The 19,774-nt window shown below is 42.3% G+C and overlaps 2 protein-coding genes across 3 annotated transcripts in view; both read right to left on the reverse strand.

Annotated features, from left to right (window-relative positions):
• Positions 1-19,774, reverse strand: part of LOC6498614 (E3 ubiquitin-protein ligase TRIM9) — a 71,981-nt gene that overhangs the window by 49,629 nt on the left and 2,578 nt on the right. The window lies entirely within an intron of this gene.
• LOC6498611 lies at positions 382-1,183 on the reverse strand. Its single transcript, XM_001963118.4, has one exon. It carries the CDS (start codon positions 1,020-1,022, stop codon positions 393-395), a length of 630 nt encoding a protein of 209 aa, XP_001963154.2. The 5' UTR covers positions 1,023-1,183; the 3' UTR covers positions 382-392.

Genomic DNA, 19,774 nt, shown 5'->3' on the forward strand with positions numbered 1-19,774 from the left:
TCCCGTTTCTACTATCCACTTGTAAGCTAGACTCTGTGAGAAGTGCATAGAGAGGTCCTTCAGAAGAGAGGTTTCATTTTGAAAATGAAAATAAACTTTAGTCTACTATCCTCCTTTAAGGTACACTCATTGAGAAGTGGATAGATTGGCGGCTTAGTCTCCCATTAAAAAGTATACATTTATGCTGTTAATTTTGGACTATTTACTAAAGTGGAAAATCACTATTTTCTATTTCCTTCAATCTCGACCACAATTACTTATCAGGAATCATCCAAGAGACTTGTTGCCATGCAAACCATTGAAATAACTTAAAACTGTTACAGACTTCAAGTCACACTATAGAAATTATTCGAATTTGGATACTAATACTCTTTTTCTCCCGAAAGAACCTCTTAGTTTGTAAGTGAGAACCTGTGCCCGTCGGCCTTGATAGTGGTCTCGCTGTCTGTGGTCTGTGAGGAGTAGTCGCTGTTGCTCCACACCAGTTTCATGGGAATGCTAAAGGATATCGTAGAAGATAGAGTATCAGTGAGAGGCTCATCAGTGAGAGGATAGTCAGTAAGAGTGGTTTCCGAGGCACTTTTGTCCGTGGTTAGCTCCTCGTAGGGCACCAGAGCACCATCCGACTCCTCGTCCGACTCCGTCTGACTGCTGGCCGAATTATTGTCGTATCGCCCCATGATCTCCATTCCTCTCAGGCCGCATTCCGAGATGATCGGCGATGTGAGGGCTCCACTTTCTGCCGATTTCCAGGTCGGGGAGCTTCTACTACAATCACTGTCCATCAGGGCAAGCATCGAGTTGAGACTTCGGTCCTTGACCCTGCCTGTGTCCCCACCGGCCTTGGACCGCGGCATTTGGCGAAGGCTCTCCGCCACCTCTGCTGGCCGGCTGCGAATGAGCTTCTGCACCGTCTTGAAGGACTCACGCATCTCCTGCAACTGCCCCTCATCGTAGGGCTCGGTCAGAGGGGTGTTGGGCACCGACAAGGCGTTGATGAGAAACTCTAGATCCTCCTCCATGGCTTCTGAGCTAGCGTTATAATTTCGAGTAAGACACTGAGCCTCAGAAGTAAGCTATCCTAAATCCTACAGATTTCGAGAAGGAATATAAAATTTTGATCTACTGACTGTGCGAGTTCAAAGGCAATGTGTACAGCTTGGCATAAGGGAATGCCAACTACTGAATGAACTAAGGGAATGTCAACTACTGTCAAAAATATTCTCTAAGCAGGTGCCTGAGTTCCATTATTTCTCCATCGTCTAGATGCCTCATTAACTTGTTTTTCTTTCTACTACTACTCCATAGAGTTGTTCATCTTAAGTTGCAAACTTTTTTCATTAAATTTCGCCATCAACCACAGCTTTAAGAGCCACCGGAAGAGTCGGCTCCCCGACTTTCCTTTTTTTCCTAAATCCACATCCCATCCCCGGAGTTGTCGCTACAAAGTCATTACGAACAACTTAAGTTTGTGTTAAACACGCCTACATTACCAGATTTTGCATTTGTAGCGCCAAAAACGAAAAGTTTTGGGGGGAAAGCAGCTAAGGCAGCCAAGTAGCTGAGGCAGCTGGGGCATCTCAGGCAGAAGTAAACTGCAAGAAGTGGAAAGCTCGAGGTCGGGGGGCCGTGTAATAATTTTAATTTCGCAGAAACATCGAGAATGTGCCGAAGAACCAGGCAGGGGGACGGGAAACACGAAAAATAACAATCAGAAAGCATTTAGCAGCAACTTCTAAAAGCGAGAGCCGAGGGAGTCGAGTTCGGTTCACCAAAGTGTGTTTGCTTGTCGGCGGTGGCGCTTGCAGGTGGCGCCCCCTATGGCCGAGTTACGGGTTCCAGGACTTCCGGTGTGGCGGATGTGCTACGGTGCGTGCAGAGTCCCCCCTTTTTTTTTGGTATGTCAACGGACAGAGAACAACTTTAACTGCCAGAAACAAACCATGAATTCCTTTAACGATTAAACAAGAAGCAGGAAACCATATAGGATACATTATTTTGCCTCGTACTCCCTCCCCGCCCCACAAACACACCAAAGCACACACATAAATCTCCTCGAGGGTGTATCCACTGGGTGTACTGGGGGGTTTTTGTTTTCCTGCCTGGTGTGGCAATTTTAATGGCCTGACCTACTTACTCGAACAAGCAACTTTGCTTTCGGTTCTTCAGTGCTTTTTATTGAACACTTAAAGTAACTTTCTTTACGCCGCAAGTTCTTCTTTTAATTGCCCAAAAAGCGCCAAACTTGACCGTAAATATTCCGAAACATTGCCAGCCAGCCAAGTAGAGAGAAGTAGAATGTTTTGCCATCGTTTGTCCTGCCATTTGTCAGGCATCAGAAAATATGTTTAATAATCTGAACGCATTACCAAAACAGCAGCCACTGTGCATACAAACGGAAGCCGAACGGAAAGCGGTTGCGGTAGGGGTTGGGTTCTAAGGATCTAAGGATCTGAGGGTCTGCGAGGGGTTGCAAGGAGCACGACAAGGGGCAAACACATGTAGAGGCAGGAGGACTCCAGACAGACAAAACAAACATTGAGGGTGAGAGGAAAATATATTTGGAGAGCGAGGAAAAAGCCAAACGGGACGGCACTGAGGATATCTAAGGACAGTGGAATGTTTTTAGAAGTAAAAGAAAAAAATATAAGCCACTTTAAAAAGATAGCTTTTGAAACAATGGATATTATAGTATTACTCAATAAACATCTATTATTCATAACTATTTTTTTTTTTAAACATCTCCCGAGAAATCATATTCCACAACCACTGTATCGCCTTCCCAGCCATTTGGTGTTCGTCTTCCGAGTCACAAAAGCCTATTAAATAACATGGTCCTACACATGAGACCTCCGAGAAAGTAAAGACAGCAGCAGCCGAAAGTTTTAAACACAATTGCCAGGATAAGGCAGGAGAAATAAGCAGTGGCAGTCAGTCACATGCAGCCAGGACACCAAAGTGGTCGCATGAAAATATGAAAATATTCATGGCTCGTGAGAAAGGACTAGAAGAAAAAAACGAAGAAAGGACAAAAAAATAATGACGCCAACAAAAAGGAGAAAAGGAGCAGGAACCATGACAGAGTGGAGGGGAAAACTGGCATGCAGGCAAATGGCAAAAAGTAAACAAATAAACAAATAGGAATGGGATGTATCCTCGTCTTCTGTCTGTTCGTTAGATGGTGAGGTCTTCAAGAACGATGACGACCATGACTGTGATAGTCAGCCAGCCATGTCTAAGACATTTGCATAGGGACCTGGAGCAACTTCAAGCAAGATGTCTCTTCCCCAATTTTCGACTATTTTCGTGAGACATCTTTGGCTAAATTTAGGGGAAAATTCTATTATCTTAGCTGCTCAAACATCTTCTCAAAGTTCATGCAGTTGGGCTGTTCCCTTTTGCCAGCCCGATGACCGACCACTTGAGTCCTTTGGACTCTAGCTCCCCATCATATGTCTATGTAAAACACACCCCATCCTCCGGCACTTGCATCCTTTTGCGATCTGCAGCTGGAAAATAAATGTTCAATTTGTAGTTGTCAATTGGCTACTTAGTTCGGTTGAGAGATGCTCCATCGGAGTGGTAAAGGGAGTTGAAATGCAGGAGCAATTGAAAAGTAAACGAAACTAATGCAGGAATTTGGCAAAGAGCCATTGATGGATGCTGGTATCTACTGCAAAAGTGAAAACATCCTTTGAGTACTTTTCGGTAAAGGCTTTGAAGTAATGTAGTATAGAGTCTGGCCAGATGGCTTAGAAAACTTAAGGCAGTTTAAAGTGAATAATATCTCATCATTTGTTGAATTATCTCACAAAGTAACACCTATTTCCCTCCATGCCTTTCCAATTTATGGAATCCCTGAGTTCAGCAAATAAAGAATCATGAGATGAAGTCATATCATTAACTTTCGGAAACGAGCCGAGTTGTACCTTTTGGCCTTTCGATAAGCAGCTCATTACTCAAGTGCAGCTCGTCGACCGAAAGGTCCAAAGGGTCAGGACGATGTCCCTCCTTCGAACATCCTTCCCTGGATTTTTGTGATTTAGTAGCACCGCTCTGAACCGCTGGATCAGCTAAAAAGGCCCGAAACATAATAATAATTTGTTACATGTAAAAAAGCACACTGCCAAAGAGATAAACAAAATAAATGACAAAGGCATGTCAGCACAACAAGGCTGCTGCTGGAGAGAAAAGGCGACCTAAAAGCAAACTAAAATGGAAATGGAAAATGGATTCGCTCCTCGAGATTGGGAGGCTTTTTGTTGCAACCCTCAGCGATTTTTTCGTCTTCATCCACGGTTCGGGTTTCGGGGATACAGGACTACACAGACATTTGCATAAATTATCATTTGGTGAACCAGAACAAAAAAGCTAGTCTCGGGAATATCATATACCTTTGGAGGACTCCTCCATCCTCGTCGTGGGAGGGTAATAAAAGGCAAATGCATAAAATAACATAAAATAAAACAAGAATTTATGTTGGCCAGAAACGGCGGGAGAAGAGCCAGCCAGCAAATATCAAACAAATTGCAATAAAATGCAAATTTAAATAGAAACGGGAAAATGTATAAATAAATTCCAACTAGACATTAAAGCTCATTTCATTTTTGGCTAAAAAACAATTTGAATTTAAATATTTTATGCTTAATTTTAAAGCATTTTATTGCCGTGCAGCAGCAAACCGCAATAATGGGGAAAGGAGCAACCCGCCCAGGGGCTTCTAGCTGGAAGGGGGCAGCCCTTTTTTGGGGCAGAGAGTCTCCCCCTGTTCGGTTATGTTGTTGTTTGTTTCCAAGCAGCTGGGCACAGCTGTGCCGGGGGTAGTGGCAGCCAGCGAAGACACCGGCTCCTCGCATTTTAATACACTTTCCCGCCACACGGCAGGCTGGCTGGGGCGGAAAGAGCAGAAAGCAACCGCCAAAGGCAGGTGATGTCCTCCCCCCAATGTCCTGTATTTTTCTTCTTTTTTTTCCTTAAAAACTTTTTCTGCACAATGAATTTTTGCGCATTTTCCACCTGTATGAGCTTGCCTCGGGTGGAGACCAAAACCGGTGGAGTGGCGGGATGCCCGTCCCGGAAATCGATTCGTTGTGGTTGTTGCTCTGGTAATGAGACTTTCCACGACCGAAGCGGAAAACGCTGCCAGGACAGGGAAAATTGAGTATTTTCCGATGTTTTTTTTCCAGCTCGTTTCGGGGAATTCGCAACTATGCAAATACAAGGTAAATATCAGAGCTTAGTCCTTTGGTTCAATTACTAGTAGAGGGACTTCGGAAAGGCTGTGCTTTCGGATTTTGTTAGGATACCGGAAAAGCTATTAGGAAAGGGCTGGTAGGGACCAGAGAGGCCAGGAGGGGCAGAAACAAATCTCGGCTAATTAAAGTCAACAAGCAAAATCATTTGAAATGCAAATGTCAAATGGCATAATGGTAGGATGTGAGTGTGTGGCATAATATGTGGGTTGGAGGCTTCCAGGAAACAAAAAGAGCAAGGAAACTTTGAAAGGGATTTAGCTGAACTTTTAGGACGAAGCTGGGATGCTCTTCTTTAAAAAGAGTAGAAATTATTTAAATTTGAACCTCTTCTCCAGAAACCCTCATATGTTGAGCTACAAGAGCGTTAACTGCGAAGCACCCGCACAAGAACAACAATTTTTTAAAATCAAATATCGCAGGATGAGGGTAATTATTGAAACACTTCTCGGGTTTGCCCGGAAAAGGGGTAGACTGAGATTTATGCCCCGATATCGAGAGGAGGCTGAGACACACAAAAAATTAAGATGGAAGCATAGAATTTCAATTAAAATTAGCAGCCCGGTCGTTAATATAAAATATTGCTAATTAGATTGCTAGGCCCAGACTGTGCCAGACCAGGCCAGTTACCAAACCAGTGGCATTAACTTTTCTATCTGTCCTACTTCGTCTCGTCCTTCTGCATTGATTTTAACACGGTCATGAATATTAAATTACCAGCTCACACATAGAGCCCAAAGAGGGTGTACTTGGGAGGGACTAGAAGCTGGGGAGCTGGGGTGTTGGTGTATTGGGGGTGGGGGTGGCAAAGTTTGTCTGCCATAAATTAAAATCAACGCCCATAGAACACGCCCCCGCCTCTGGCTTCAGACGCCACTCAGAATGTTGACGGTAATTAACTTTTAGGCATTTTCTATGCATATTTATGTGGGGTGTTTCTGGGGGGAGGGGGGCTGGCAAGAGCGGGGGAGTGAGAGGTGCTCTTGCATAGCATTAGCACGTTTGGGTGGGTGGTGTTGGTGGTGTGTGGGAGGAGGTTGTGTGTCCTCCTACCTCCCCCCGTCCAAGGCTAACTGATGATGCGTGCAAGGCCGAGAAAATTCTGCTTTTCTTTTTCATCCAACAGTGGGCGGATGTGGCATCTTCATTGCCATTGAAGGACCTACACCTACAAGGACTTTCTCAACATTCATCAGGGACTCGCTTTCTATTTTGGCACGCCATCTGTAAATGTCATAAATAAATAATGAATTAATCATACTGTTTAGCGGATTTTTTTCTCCGGCCCACTCACGTACTTTTCACATGATTTTTCAATTGTGAATTCGAGTGAAAGGAGCCCTCGAGTTCTTTTCCTCCGAGATGTGCATTCATTTATAAATTATTAATGACATATTGAATAAAAAGCGTGGGTCGTGTTCGTTTTTTTTGCGAGCTTGAACGGTTGTCAGGAACACAAGGAGTCGTCTTCCTTCAGAAACTGACATTTGATGGTGAGCGTTAGACAAGGATGTTGTTGGCAGTGTCGTGTAAAAATTTAATTTATTTTCCTGTAACCAATAACATTATTTCTTGCCTCACAGCTATCTGGTTCGTAACTCTATTGGGTAGTTTCTCTTCGCTTTCTTGTTGCATTTTAATTGAAGGCAAGAGCAAATGTTGTCATAGAACGGCACTTAAAACTCAATCAACTGCATCTAACAATATTAAAAGCAGCCCAGAGACACTGAGTCCAAGGTGCTGACACGGCCGTAGTCGGGGCGGAGGGACAGGAAAAACATATAACGCATACGCCATGTGGTGCAGCGATGTTGCCGGCATAGAAAATAAAAGAATGCAATCAATTTGTCAACGTCTCCTGCTCCGCAGTGTTGGTTTTGGTTCTGGTTCGGGTGTTGGTATTGGTGTTGGTAGAACTGGCTGGCTTTCCGTCCATCGGTCCGCTCGTCCTGCCCTCCATCCACCAGTCCACCCGTCCACCCGTCCATTCATTCATCCATTCGTTCGCCTGTCATCACACACGTATGCCGGCAATTTATGTGTCGTCTGTGTCTGGACGTTTTTTGTCGTTTGCATTCGAGGAACAACGACACCGGCACCACCAACAGCAACATCATTGCAACAACGACAACTTTGCTAGTAAATAAATTTAAAAGCGCTTAAAAAGGGCGGCCGGGCTGTGCTGGGCGTGGCCTATCTGCAATTTACCATGTCGGAAGGTGACTCGACAGCATTTGCCGTCTGGGCCCGGGCCTCAGTTGCAACCTCGGAAGAACCCTGCCCCCTATACGATGACTATGATGATATTCAAAGTTGGTATGACAAGAGTAAATTCAATTAAAACGTCATGCCCCCTTCTAACTGGCTTATATTTTGCTTTAATTCAATTTTAATCCATCCTTTGATTAGAAAAATACACTGCTTTAGTTGGGTCTCATTCGGGGGATCATTAATTCGCTGTTATCCTGTCTTGGAAGAGGAAAAGTATATCCTTAATCACACAACCCAGATGCTCAAGTTTAAAGCTCAGGGTTTGGGTGAACTGGAGATCTCTGCACTTGTGGGTTTTGTCAGGACTGGCAGGACCAAACTGCCTCGGGCAAAAAAAACAGCTCAAAACACAATGCAATGCATAAAAACACCAGTCCGGCAGATGGGGAAAACGTGTTGTTGCCTTTGTGCTTATGATATTATTGCACTTGTCAGGCAAACACACTCACACTTACATTTTCAGCCATCAGGGACACTGGGATACAGGGAAAGGATGTACATTCCACAAGCTGCATGAGACGCCACAAAGTATGCAAAGTTTTTATGCCAAAGCGCAAATGAAAACACAAACGATACACAAAGTTACATCGCCCGAAGCCCGAGTGGAATATGAATAGAAATGGAAAGGGAGGCCGGTAATCCAGCACAGGTATGCCAGCATCTCATCGTTTGCCAACAAAAGCATACCTGGCAACCAGCATCTACTATATCTGGAAATATGTCAACACACTCGGCGTATGAGTAATAAGTACGAGGCCGAGACAAGACCCTGCAACTCAGGCTGCAACTCAGCTTCGACTCAAAATCAAATTTGCACATCTGCAATGGAATGAAGTGCATTGAAATGTTAGCCACAGAGCTATGGCATGCAGGGCCCACTTGGAGAATGGGAATCGCCAGTCAAAGGTGGATATGGAGCATCGCTACACTGTCACAAAAATATTTAAACTTTTTCTGACATTTCTTGCTATAGAAGAAGTTACAGGCTCTTGTAGCTTATTTTATTTCTATTAATTAATCATTCTGTTGCTTAAAATGAGATAATTTTAAATACAAATTGTTCTTATTTTTCTTTTCTTTCTGTGAAGCTACATGAAGCTTAACCTTCTTCTTGACTGTCATCGTTATTGCTTTTGGGAATATGCACGGCATGCCGAACCACCATTCTCATTCCCATTTCCATTCCCAGTCCTATTTCCATTTGGATGCCGCAGCCCGAATCAGTCTCCTTCTGTTTTATACATTTTAATTTGAGTGAGCGAGTCCTGGAAGTCAGAAGCCCCGTATGGGGCCCAGTCCTGCTGCCAGTCACCGCAACTCCTCCCTACTCCTCCAGCCAGTACCATCCATTTCAATCCCTTCCTATCTCATCTGAAGTCTCCCTTCAACTCGGCCAGCTCTCTTGGCATTTCGCCTCGTTTCGTTTCGTTTCGCATCTATTTTTTATAAGCAGACGCAATTGTTTCGAAAATGAAAGGTTAAAATGTTAAATGCGACTTTGCATGAGAACAATGGGTTAAGGGGTATGGCTCGGCTGCTGTTGCTGTCATTGTTGATCCTGGTCTGGTCCTGGTGGTTGGTTGCTTGGTTGGTTGTTACCAGGAAATGCAGGCCCCCTTGGAGAGATCAAAACATGAACTTTGTCAATGAACTTCACATGTAAAGTTGGAGGCAAAACATTTTGAATTTTAGCTGGATGCGTGGATTCATCGTATGAGTTTGATAAATGGGCTTTGGGAAGCTGGGAAATGGAGCAAGGGGAATTGAAGTCTCATACTTGTATGTTAGAGACATGTAGTTCTAGTTTTCGTGTATTTTACAATTAATGATTATTTGAATTCTTCTCAGAATAGCATCCTTTGTCTAGCGACTTTGCTAGTTGTTTCAATTTTACCTGCGCATCAATATCGAAAATGCATAAAATTGGAAATATTTTCGCAGCATCCTCTGCAGGCACTCACTCTGTCTCTCATCTGCAATCTGGGATACGAGAATTTTAGTTCTTGGCCATTGTTCATATTAAATTTTGATATGAAGCCCTCAATCTGCCCACAAAGGGATGCCAATGCTTTTTGTTCATAAACATTTTTGTGTGTGCCCCGAAGGGGAGCAGCACTCCGGAGCACTCTGGAATGCCTTTCTTTCCTCTTTTGTGGGCAATTCAGACATTAGAGATAGGCCAAACAAAAATGGTCAATGGCTGGATGCCTGGGAGGCTGGGAGGCCGAAGAAAAGGAAAATTAGGTCAAGCAAACAATAAAAATCATCAGGCTACGCTGAGACTTGATGAGCTCGCCAGCTCGATAATGCCGGAAAAAGGACATCCAGGACATTGATGCGCGGTGCGCGTTCTGTGTGGCAGTTGGGGCTGTCATCCCCTAATGGCATAATCTTCTCTAATTTAGCGCTCGTTAATTTCTGGCACTACCATTCGGCCTGATAACACCACAAACGTAATTGAATTAAAAGTGGAATATACTATATATCGGTGGGATACATATCCTGTGAGTTCAATCGACTTTTCTTTTGTCTTCTCGGAGCTTTAATTAAAGTTGCATATTCAAAGCAACTAGCAAGGAGCTAGGTCTTCCTAATCAGCATGCCATTTGTGTAATTTGTGCCCTCCTCCGACAGGACGTAGCTTCTGCCAGCTATCGCAGCCTAATCATCTCGAGAACCATTTGTTGTTACGGCCTTTGCCATTTTCGCCATGTCCTGGGCCGCATCAGGGTTTTATTATAATTAGATAGGAATTGCCGAGCCACTCCAAGACACAGTCCTGTATCTAATGTCTCTCATCTCATCAGCACGCACTCCTTGCTCCTCCCCGTTTCGTTTCGCTTTGCGATCGATTCAGCTGGGTCAGCAGTTTTTAATTGAATCGCCACGCGGTTTGTCTTTGGCTCCAGCTCGTTTATTATGCGCATTTATTTGCATTTCCCGTCCACAAATCGCTGAATGCAATTGTTTCCACGGCTAATTGTGTGTTTCTGTGGCAAAGAAAACTTCATCTCCATGCCACTCGGCAGAAAGTAACTTCAACACAAACAGATTTTGGTCCAGAGCAATGGCTTTAAGGTTCTATCCGCACTATCCCCATTTTAAACCAAAGTCCTGATAATTAATTAGTTTCGTCATTTCCCTATTCTTTCCCAGGATTCTTTATAAGCAGTGGAGGAGCCAAAGGCATTGTATTATCCTTCGCTCGACATACCAGAAACTTGAATTCTTTTACATTATTCTGGTCAGTTTAGTGGGCCAAAGATAAGACGCAAAAAATGGGGCGAAAGCTGGCTGAAAAAAATGGGAAATAATTTAATAAGGGAAAGTTTCCCCCAAAAAACCCCATTGACCTTTTTTTTGTTGGCTGATGCCGAGCTGAATGTGCCAAGCGGTTGACATAAATAAAAAATGTTACTACATTTTGGCACATTAAGGAAAAGAAAAGGCGGACGCCCGAGAGAAGAAAAAGGACAAGGGAAAATAAGCCTGCTAAGAGCCTGATAAAATTGTGAAAAACTGTTAAAATGTGTTGGGCAATTCTCGGGAAGAACGTCAAGTCGAAACGGGTCAAGTAATCAATTCTCCCAACATTTTTCAGAACCATGCGGACCCAACCATGGATTCGCTTAATTAGATCCCATGTTCGGGAAAAGTTTGGCGCCCTCCGAAGAGTGCCTGCATTTATCTAAATTATTTCGTTAGTCAGGCCAAACAAATTAAAATAAATGTTTGTCAAAGGTCCGTAGCGAAAGTCAACAAATTAAAAATTGTTTGCAATGTGGGCGCGGGCAGGATAGAGGAAAGGAATTCGGGGTCACTTGGGCAGGTGTTTGCCAAAAAGGTTTTTCATGTTTACTTTCTTCTTTTTTTTTCCTGGTAAAGGCGGTTGAAAAGTCAACCCTTGGCAATTGCTTCATTAGGAGTTGAGTGGATATTGGGGCATTTTAATGGTTAAATGTTACAAATTTAATCGAAACGAGTTCTAAAAAGCCGTTCAAATAAAGCACACTGAAAAGGATGATATTATCCTTTTCGTACAAGGCCTCTCCCCTCTGAATATTCAGAAAAAAATGATTGAATGATGAAATGCCCCTGGCAAATGGAATAATATATAAAAGTATCTCTTGTTAAGGGCACGTCACAATGTTTATCAACAATGTCCCCGGGCAGAGTATTGATTAAAAAATTTCCACATGCCCCAGACGGGTCGGGAAATGGCAGAAAAATCTGTGGGCCGGGGCGGTCACATACACTTGTTGACAGGCCCTCGCCCCGGGTCATAATTTCAGTTGAAAGGCCGCGCTCTGTCGCAGCAAAAACTTTACAAAAATTGTGATTTTAAGCGGCTTTGCCTGTGGCGAGAGAAAAAAAGCAGCCACAGACGAGAAATCCACCGAAATTTAATTAATTAAAATTATTTTCCAGTTTTTCGGTGGATTAATAAGCTTTTTTTAAGTCCCTGGCCGCGTGTTGAAAATCTGATTACAATGACACTTGACAGGTTTGGTTCTGGTTTCCACAAAGGACATATAATGGCCGAAAGGCAAACAAGGACTTACTTACGCTTCACAAATCAAAGCGGAGGATGTTTGCCGAGGAACTTGTTACATACCTGAAAGCAAAATAATAAAAAATTAATAAAGTTGAATTAAAGTTCAATTAAATGGTGGATAGTAAGGACACTACAACACTCAAATCAAACACCTCTCAAAATTAATTCATTTCAGAACTTAATCAGGAAAGTTATAAAAGCCATAAATTGCTCAATTCCAGACCCTTTATGGGCCTTATTTCCTAATTCAATATCCCTTTCCCAGAAGTCTTTCCCCAACTCGAGTAACTATTGTACTATCTGTAAATAAATCAAATTGTTATTGCATTTGAAATCAGAAGCATTGAATTATTAATGCCGCCCGTCTTTCGGCACAAATGGAACATGCTAATGGAATGGCGATGGCTTGGCCGAAAGCTGGCTTAACTCAGCTCCTACCAACGTCCAGGGGCAGTCAACAAAACGCTGACAGCTGACAAGCCGCAATCCGCAGAGACAGTCCAGTCGGAGTGAGATAACAATAAAATAACCAGGAGCACCAGAACTTCGAGGGCGGTGACCACAGGGCATGCCCGGCACAGTCGCCAGGACATGGCTGTGGGCCAAGGTCCCCTGCAACGGATGTCACACACCTGGGGAGGGGAGTAGCCAGACGGATTCAGCCAGGGAACTTTGAATAGTTCATGAAGTTGTCACTTTGTCGTATGTGGCAGCCACAGTGATGTTTGGTGTGACAAGAGTGAGGAAAGGTTTATAAAATGATTAAGGGTTTCAGCTACTAACGGATTACTTTAAAAATTAAATTGGATGTTTTTATTACCACCTTTTTTATGGATTATAATTGAAGGTATACATTCCAAACCAATATCTCTCAATTGCTGGGAAAATTCCTCCACAACTACGTGCCTGAAATTGAGATAGGGTCCCCCACTAACATTAAATTATCTGTTTTATATGATAATATGATAATTGGGAGCAGACCTCAATAATTCCAGAGACCATAAAAGCAAAAAGTTGAGTCGCCTTCGTTCGTTATCGATTTTCGTTGCCGGGCTTTGATTTGATTTCATTTCTGCTCTCCGCGGTACCCGCTTGTCACTTTATCAGCTTTATAGTGTGATTCTTGTGAAATGCAATAAACTTGGCTGTTGATAAACATCTGTCAGGCTGTCGGCGAGCGGGTAGATTTAGGGACTTGCCCCGACACCACCTCCACTTCGAAGCATTTTTATGGCTTACGTGCTGCATGTAATTGCACCCTCATGTGGCGCTGAATGCTCAAGTAGCTGATCCATAACGAGCTCAACTGCCAGGTGAGCGATGGCAGAGGGGAAAGGTTAATCCACATTCAAGCCATTATTTTGAAAGATTTTTAGATATGTTTGATTATCTCGGATTTTAATGGCTTTTAATTAAACAACAAAAAGGCAATAATCAAATGAATTAAGGAAGAATTTAATTAAATGGTTTAAACTATTTTTTAATTCTCTCTCATTAAAATCTCTGATTCTATGGATAAGATATAGTTCATTATTTAATTAAAAATTTAAAAAAATTATAAAGCAATGCTTCTTTGAAGAATCCCTAAAGAATATGCAACACTTCCCTGGTCGCAAATTGCTCTTCTCACAAAATCCCCTGTAATTCCTCACCTAACCATGCCATTAACACTTGACCGGACTCGGGAGCAGAGCTCGGACCCGGGACCATAATAACCAGGACGATAGACATCTTACCGCACCCACAACCTCGCACTCACATGCCGCACACGCAGCTAGCAAAGAAATTTAAAACGTCAACAAGCCCATTGACAGTTGGCGCTGTGCAGGACTCGTAAAAAAAGGCTGCCCCCTCGAATAGGGATGCCTTTCATATACACATATGTATATATATTATCCGAATAGGGACTCGTACATGTATATATCCTCAGTCGGGTGTGCACAATGTAGTTTTTAACGACACCTTACAACTGCTGCTCATGTTGCTGCCACCGCTCGTGCCACATGTGACATGCTGGCTGCTGGGTGCTGGGTGCTGCCTGCTGGCGGCTGGCTGCGGGGTGACTTTTTATGCGGTGGCTAATTAAAAAATGAGAGACAGAACAAAAAAAAGGGACAATGGGACTACAATTTTTTACGGCCCCATTAAACAGGGCAATGGAGAGCGAGCGTCAAACGTTTAACAATCATAAAAGTGCCTCCATTTCCCCATACCACACCACCCCACTCTAGGACACAAATTTAATGTCAGGCGACACTCATTTAATGATTTCACAAACAAGGAATTTTCATTCAATTCCTGCATTGGACACTTTTTTATTCGCAGTTCATTTAGTTGGAAAATTTGCATATTCATGTAAATTAAAAACTTCCGTTTTGACACTCGAAGGAACAGCAGAAATCGCTTTGCAAAAATGTTGCATTGATTTTTGTACTATAAATCGCAGTTATTTTTTTCACGCATAATTAAAAACAATTTGAATGTTTCTGGCAGACGGCTCTGATTGTAAACTGTTTGAATTTTATTTCCCTTAATTTGCATATGGGCTGATGTGTGAAAATTGTTGGAAAATATTATTGTTAAATCGCTTGTAAATTCGTTTAAAATCCAGCCATTGATTTTTATTTATTGGCAGATGCTCCTGGTATGGTTAATTCTCTTTTTACACCTGTTAATTAAATTTCAACACTACAAACAGAAGTAAGGCGATCTCTTCAATTAAAGTAATCACATAACAACTACTTAGCCCAGGGTTCCTGGAAAATGTTCTAATTTGTTTTTAAGCCAGTGCTCTGACAAATTGCTTTCGGTAACTGGCCCTCGGAGTGCGGCAATCCGGCAAATCAATCAACAAATGAAGTCTCTCACCTCACGGAATCGGTAAATCAAACAAGATACAAGCTACAAGCTACACAACTTGCAATCGCCGACATATATGTTCTGGGAGGCAATGACATGAACCGAAGCTCTTGGGTAAATAGTCATGACTGCCCTTATCGCAAACATGGCTGATAGCAAAGACAAACCTATCCAAAGTACTTGTATTGCGATGGCTAATTATCGGTCGATAATAGTAGACTTTCAGACTTGAAGGATTTTATAAAACTATACTATAAGCCCTCTCTACCCATTATTAATGGTAGTCATCTAAGTATATACTCTAATGATCAGCCACAATGAATAATTTGCAACTAGACTGTAATTTATTTGTTCGAACCACAGACGGCCGTGCCAGCACTATCCAGCAACATTATTTATTTATTTATCGTTTAAATTAGCGCTTAAAATAAATAGAAAAATAAACATTTTCTGCAATTAAATGCGGAAAAAATCTGCTCTCTATTGAGGCCCGCAAATGGAATTTACATAAATTAAGCGCAGTATTGGTTTATTATATTTTTTTTGCATAATTTTTCTGGTTGGTCCACGGAGCTTATTTATGGCTTGTCGAGTGGGCAATATGTTGCCACTTTGTTGTTTATTATGGAAGATATTTATTTCTAAATATTTGCATAGTTCGGGCAGATAATGAAAATGGTTGAACAATTTATGGGGAACATGTAAAGGACGGTGCAATGTGCCACAATATAATATTAAACTCTAGATTTTCGTAAAAAGAAAATAAAATCCAATTTATTTCAATTTTGAACATATTACTTGGCACTCTGATTCTCCAAATAAAATCTAGAACACAAAAATGCATTTAAAGATGGACAGCAACCACAGACAGTAGACAGTACGTGGGCTTGAATACAAAATTCAAAAAGAAAAACAATAAAATCAAAGTCGAGTACGGCTCTCGGATGGCAATAAAATTTTAATAACTTTTTCGGCCGGGTCGCAGGGCGGGACGGGGTCATCGAAACCCCCGAAATCCCTCAGACCCACATCGCTCATCGCAAACACTGCAATCAAAACAAAATTTTAAAAACTATAAACGCAGACTGGCAAACAAAAATGGGAAATCAGTGAAATGGTCAGCGAGAAAATGGAAACTAATTAAATTAAATCAATAATGGGTGGACCTCGCCGCCCAATCTGATACAAAAATACGGGATGCGGGGTCATGCCCTCACAATTATACTGAACTGACACAAAAAATGAGCCACAAAATCCAATAATTTTTAATACAATTCCCATGGCCGTCAGATTCGTCTTCGGTGGCCCAAAATGGAAAAGTTTTGCGGTCAAAAGTTGCCTCACGTTAGCCTCCTGGCAAATAAACAAAAGTAATTATAATTTCTCAAAAAAAAAAAAAAAAACAGAAAAAAAATGGAAAGCATTTACAAAAAACCTTGACAATTGCGCTGGGACATGCAAATCGCGCATAAATTACAGCGCGAGAGTAACAAAATATTATTCCAAACTTTTGTAATTTCGCATTTAACGTTGAAAAGGCTCGCGAAAAGTAATTTTCAGATAAGCGCACTTTGACCCCCACTACGGGAGGGGTTACGCCCTCGAAAGTAATCTTCCTACGCCACACAGCTGGTTTGACATTTATGGTGGAAATAATTAGAAGCTTTCACAGCGGGCACTTCCAGAATTAGGAGGGGGGTTTGACTCCACCGCGTGGCTGACTCCACATGATCCATGAAAGTGGAGTAAAGCTCTCGGACTGGTAATGGAAAATGTGTGTAGGGGTAAGTGAGTTTAATAAATATTTATTTATGAGATTGGCGCTGTTGTTTGGGATAAGCTGACACACCAAAAGTCATCGCTTTTTAAGTCACTTTTTATAATTAAAATAAATAATTGTTTATGTATGCATGGCTCTTGATATTTAATACAATTTTTAGTTGAAAACAAAATGCGTAATACCCCCAAAAATCCACCCCCTTTGACAGGACCCGGACCTTATCAAGATCTGGAAATATCAATTACTCCAAAGCTTTATCTGTTCATCGCAGAGTAAACGACGAATGCCTACCAATTAAAGCCCCGATGATGACAGTCCGAGGACAAGTAGTCCCCATGTAAGACCCTGGGGGATAAACAATGAGCCATGTATGTATGGTGAGGACTTTTGGTCATTAAACTCCTGTTAGATGGAGCTGGACACGTGACTTGGTAATGCATATGTCTGCAAGTCTGGCAAACATTTACTGCCACTTAGCTTTGCTTCTTCGACCCACTCACCCCGCTCTGGTTCTTTTTTTATGTATAGTAGAGTCCACCCCTACTACCACGACCTATTCTACCACTTACCCCGTTTTGGGGACTGGAACACCACACCCAACACACAAATGCTGAAAAATGCCTGAAAATTATGCACTGGGGAAAACAGTTCGTTTGTGTTTTTTTGACCAACTTTGGAAAAGACCAACAAATGGGGTGGTTGGGGGTACGGACAGGTAAAAATTACAGCCCATCAGTAGGGTGGTGTCCCTGGTTTGGGTCCTGTTCCGGGGTTTGTTATTATTTAGTGAACAAGCAACTGTTGAAATTTTTACTCGTGACAAAATAATTTTAGAGCTGCGCTGGAAAAAAAATGGGCTGAAAAGGGCAATGGCAATTTTATATGAATTAGGGAAAGTACATGGAGCTTTTTTTTTGGGCCATTTTCCCATTTTCTCTGTTTATTTGTTGGGAGAAGAATTTTCATTGCTAGTCTGCCTGTTTGGGTTTCATTTCATTTTATTGCCGTGAATTCTCTTCTATTTATTTTTTATGTTCCGGGCTGGCACTCTGTTTCCTTTTCGCTTTCCTTTCTGCAATTAACTTGGCTTTCTGTGTTGACTTTGGCTCACACGCTGGCTGGTATTATCCTGGCATTTTTAGGGATGTGATCCGATGGAGTAACTTCTTCAAGTCGGCCTCTTTAAGGCACACACACGCCTGGTCTGTTAATTAGGCTGGCGTTGAATTTTTGCTTATTAATTATGTAATTCATTTTTCCGCTTAATTATATTGAGAGACAGGCGGGCCGGCTAGGCTGCCAACATCAGAAATCCGAATGTATCTACACATAAAATTCCTGTAATTGGACTGTAATTAACTTAGCTGCCTGTCCTGGGTCCTCAGTCCTGGGAGTGTGGGCCCATCAAAGAAAGGAAGTATTCTTTGACAGGAAGTATTCTTCCTTACTTCCAGGTTTCTCGTGCTCAAAGGAATTTATTTGTACATAAACATATATTACGCTTGGATGAGTAGGAATGGATTTGTGAAAGTAAGAATATTACTTTCCCCACCTTTCTCTTTATTTGAGGAATTTAATAAGTGTGTTTCTGGTTATTATTGACAGCTCTTCGAAGCACAATTACGACTGTTACCCTTCCCCTAATCGTGTCTAAAATAACCTATTTAAAACCACCATTGTTGAGCTGCTGAAAATCCACATAGAACGGCGTATAACCTGAACTCTGGGTGGATTCGACACACATCTATCCGAAGACCGTTGCCCCAGGGTTGGTGGCGGAAAAAAACAATAGAATCCTGCCATATTAAACGGAACAAATGCAGTGCAATCATCTGGCAGCGATGAGGGGTGTTTCGGGTGGTGGTGCGGCAGTGAGGCGGTGGTGGGTACAACACGAAACATGTTGCAAAAATATTTTAGACGTTTTCCAACAGCCACCCGAGAGCTGCACTTTGATGGCGTCATAAATCTCAAAGGAGCAGAAACAAAGCGCGGGGAAAATAGAGAAAAATGTATAAACAACAATGAGAAATGTCGAGGTGTAGAAAGCAGGCCAAGGATACCCAGACAGGATACAGGACAACTGCATAATAAACACCGAAAAAATTAATGATTTACGAAGGTCTGACAACAAGTTGGGAAAGTACGCGACCCAACAGAATTGCGATTACCTGTTTTGCCGACAGACAGGTAGCCGTGAGTGGGCCTGGCCCAGAAGTGGGTGTGAAAAATAGCACAAAATCAGAGAACTTTCCTGCAAATGAATCTTAAACTACACAGAGAGAAATTTCACACCTACAAACAATACTTCATGAATCAAATGAGGTCTTTAACTCTTTATTAATCAATTCTTTTCATAATAATCGCTGTGCAATTTCTGTAGTTTTTTTTCGGATGACTACCCCTGGGTTATCTTATCAACTGTTTTGGTGGAAAAAGGTGGAGGCGTCACTCCGCATTTCGTGCGTGTGTCACATATGCGGGGCTGAGCGGGAACCACATGAAGGTAAGTACCTCACCTGGCTTGTGCCATTATAAGCCGAGCAGCTGCCCCGACCCAGCTGCCCCGGGTCAGGGATTCCTTTTTGGCATTGTTCGGCTCAGATTTTGACTCTCTGGGCCTGCAGGCGAATGGAGCCGAACAATGGAAATCAAAAATCAGTTGCAGGCCATCCCACATCCTCATCCACAAAAAGATGCGTCAGGGTGGAGGCATGCGACCAGATAAGTAGACAGGAAATGGCGAAAATTGGAATCTAGGAATCTCTAGGAAACTCTACACCAAATTAGACCCAAAGGGGCTCTGATGAATCTGTACTCTCTACCTTCGGCACAGTTCCAGTCTGATAAAAGAGATAATAGGTCTGGCCAATGCGTAATATAATGGGGAAACATTCAACCCAAATAGATACAGAAATGGGCCAAAATATGTGTGCCAGATATTTTTATCAATTGCCTTTCTCTCAAAAAATATCTATAATATGTGCTTGAATCCTAAAAAAGTTAAAGATATTTAGAGGCTTAGTACGGGTCTTATATGAAATTCTTCTACCTATG

This window comes from Drosophila ananassae, chromosome 3R (assembly GCF_017639315.1).
Source record: "Drosophila ananassae strain 14024-0371.13 chromosome 3R, ASM1763931v2, whole genome shotgun sequence".
Classification (NCBI taxonomy): domain Eukaryota; kingdom Metazoa; phylum Arthropoda; class Insecta; order Diptera; family Drosophilidae; genus Drosophila; species Drosophila ananassae.

Coding starts and splice junctions, on each gene's coding strand:
- LOC6498611 (XM_001963118.4), bottom strand. CDS start 1,022: ATGGAGGAGGATCTAGAGTTTCTCATCAACGCCTTGTCGGTGCCCAAC.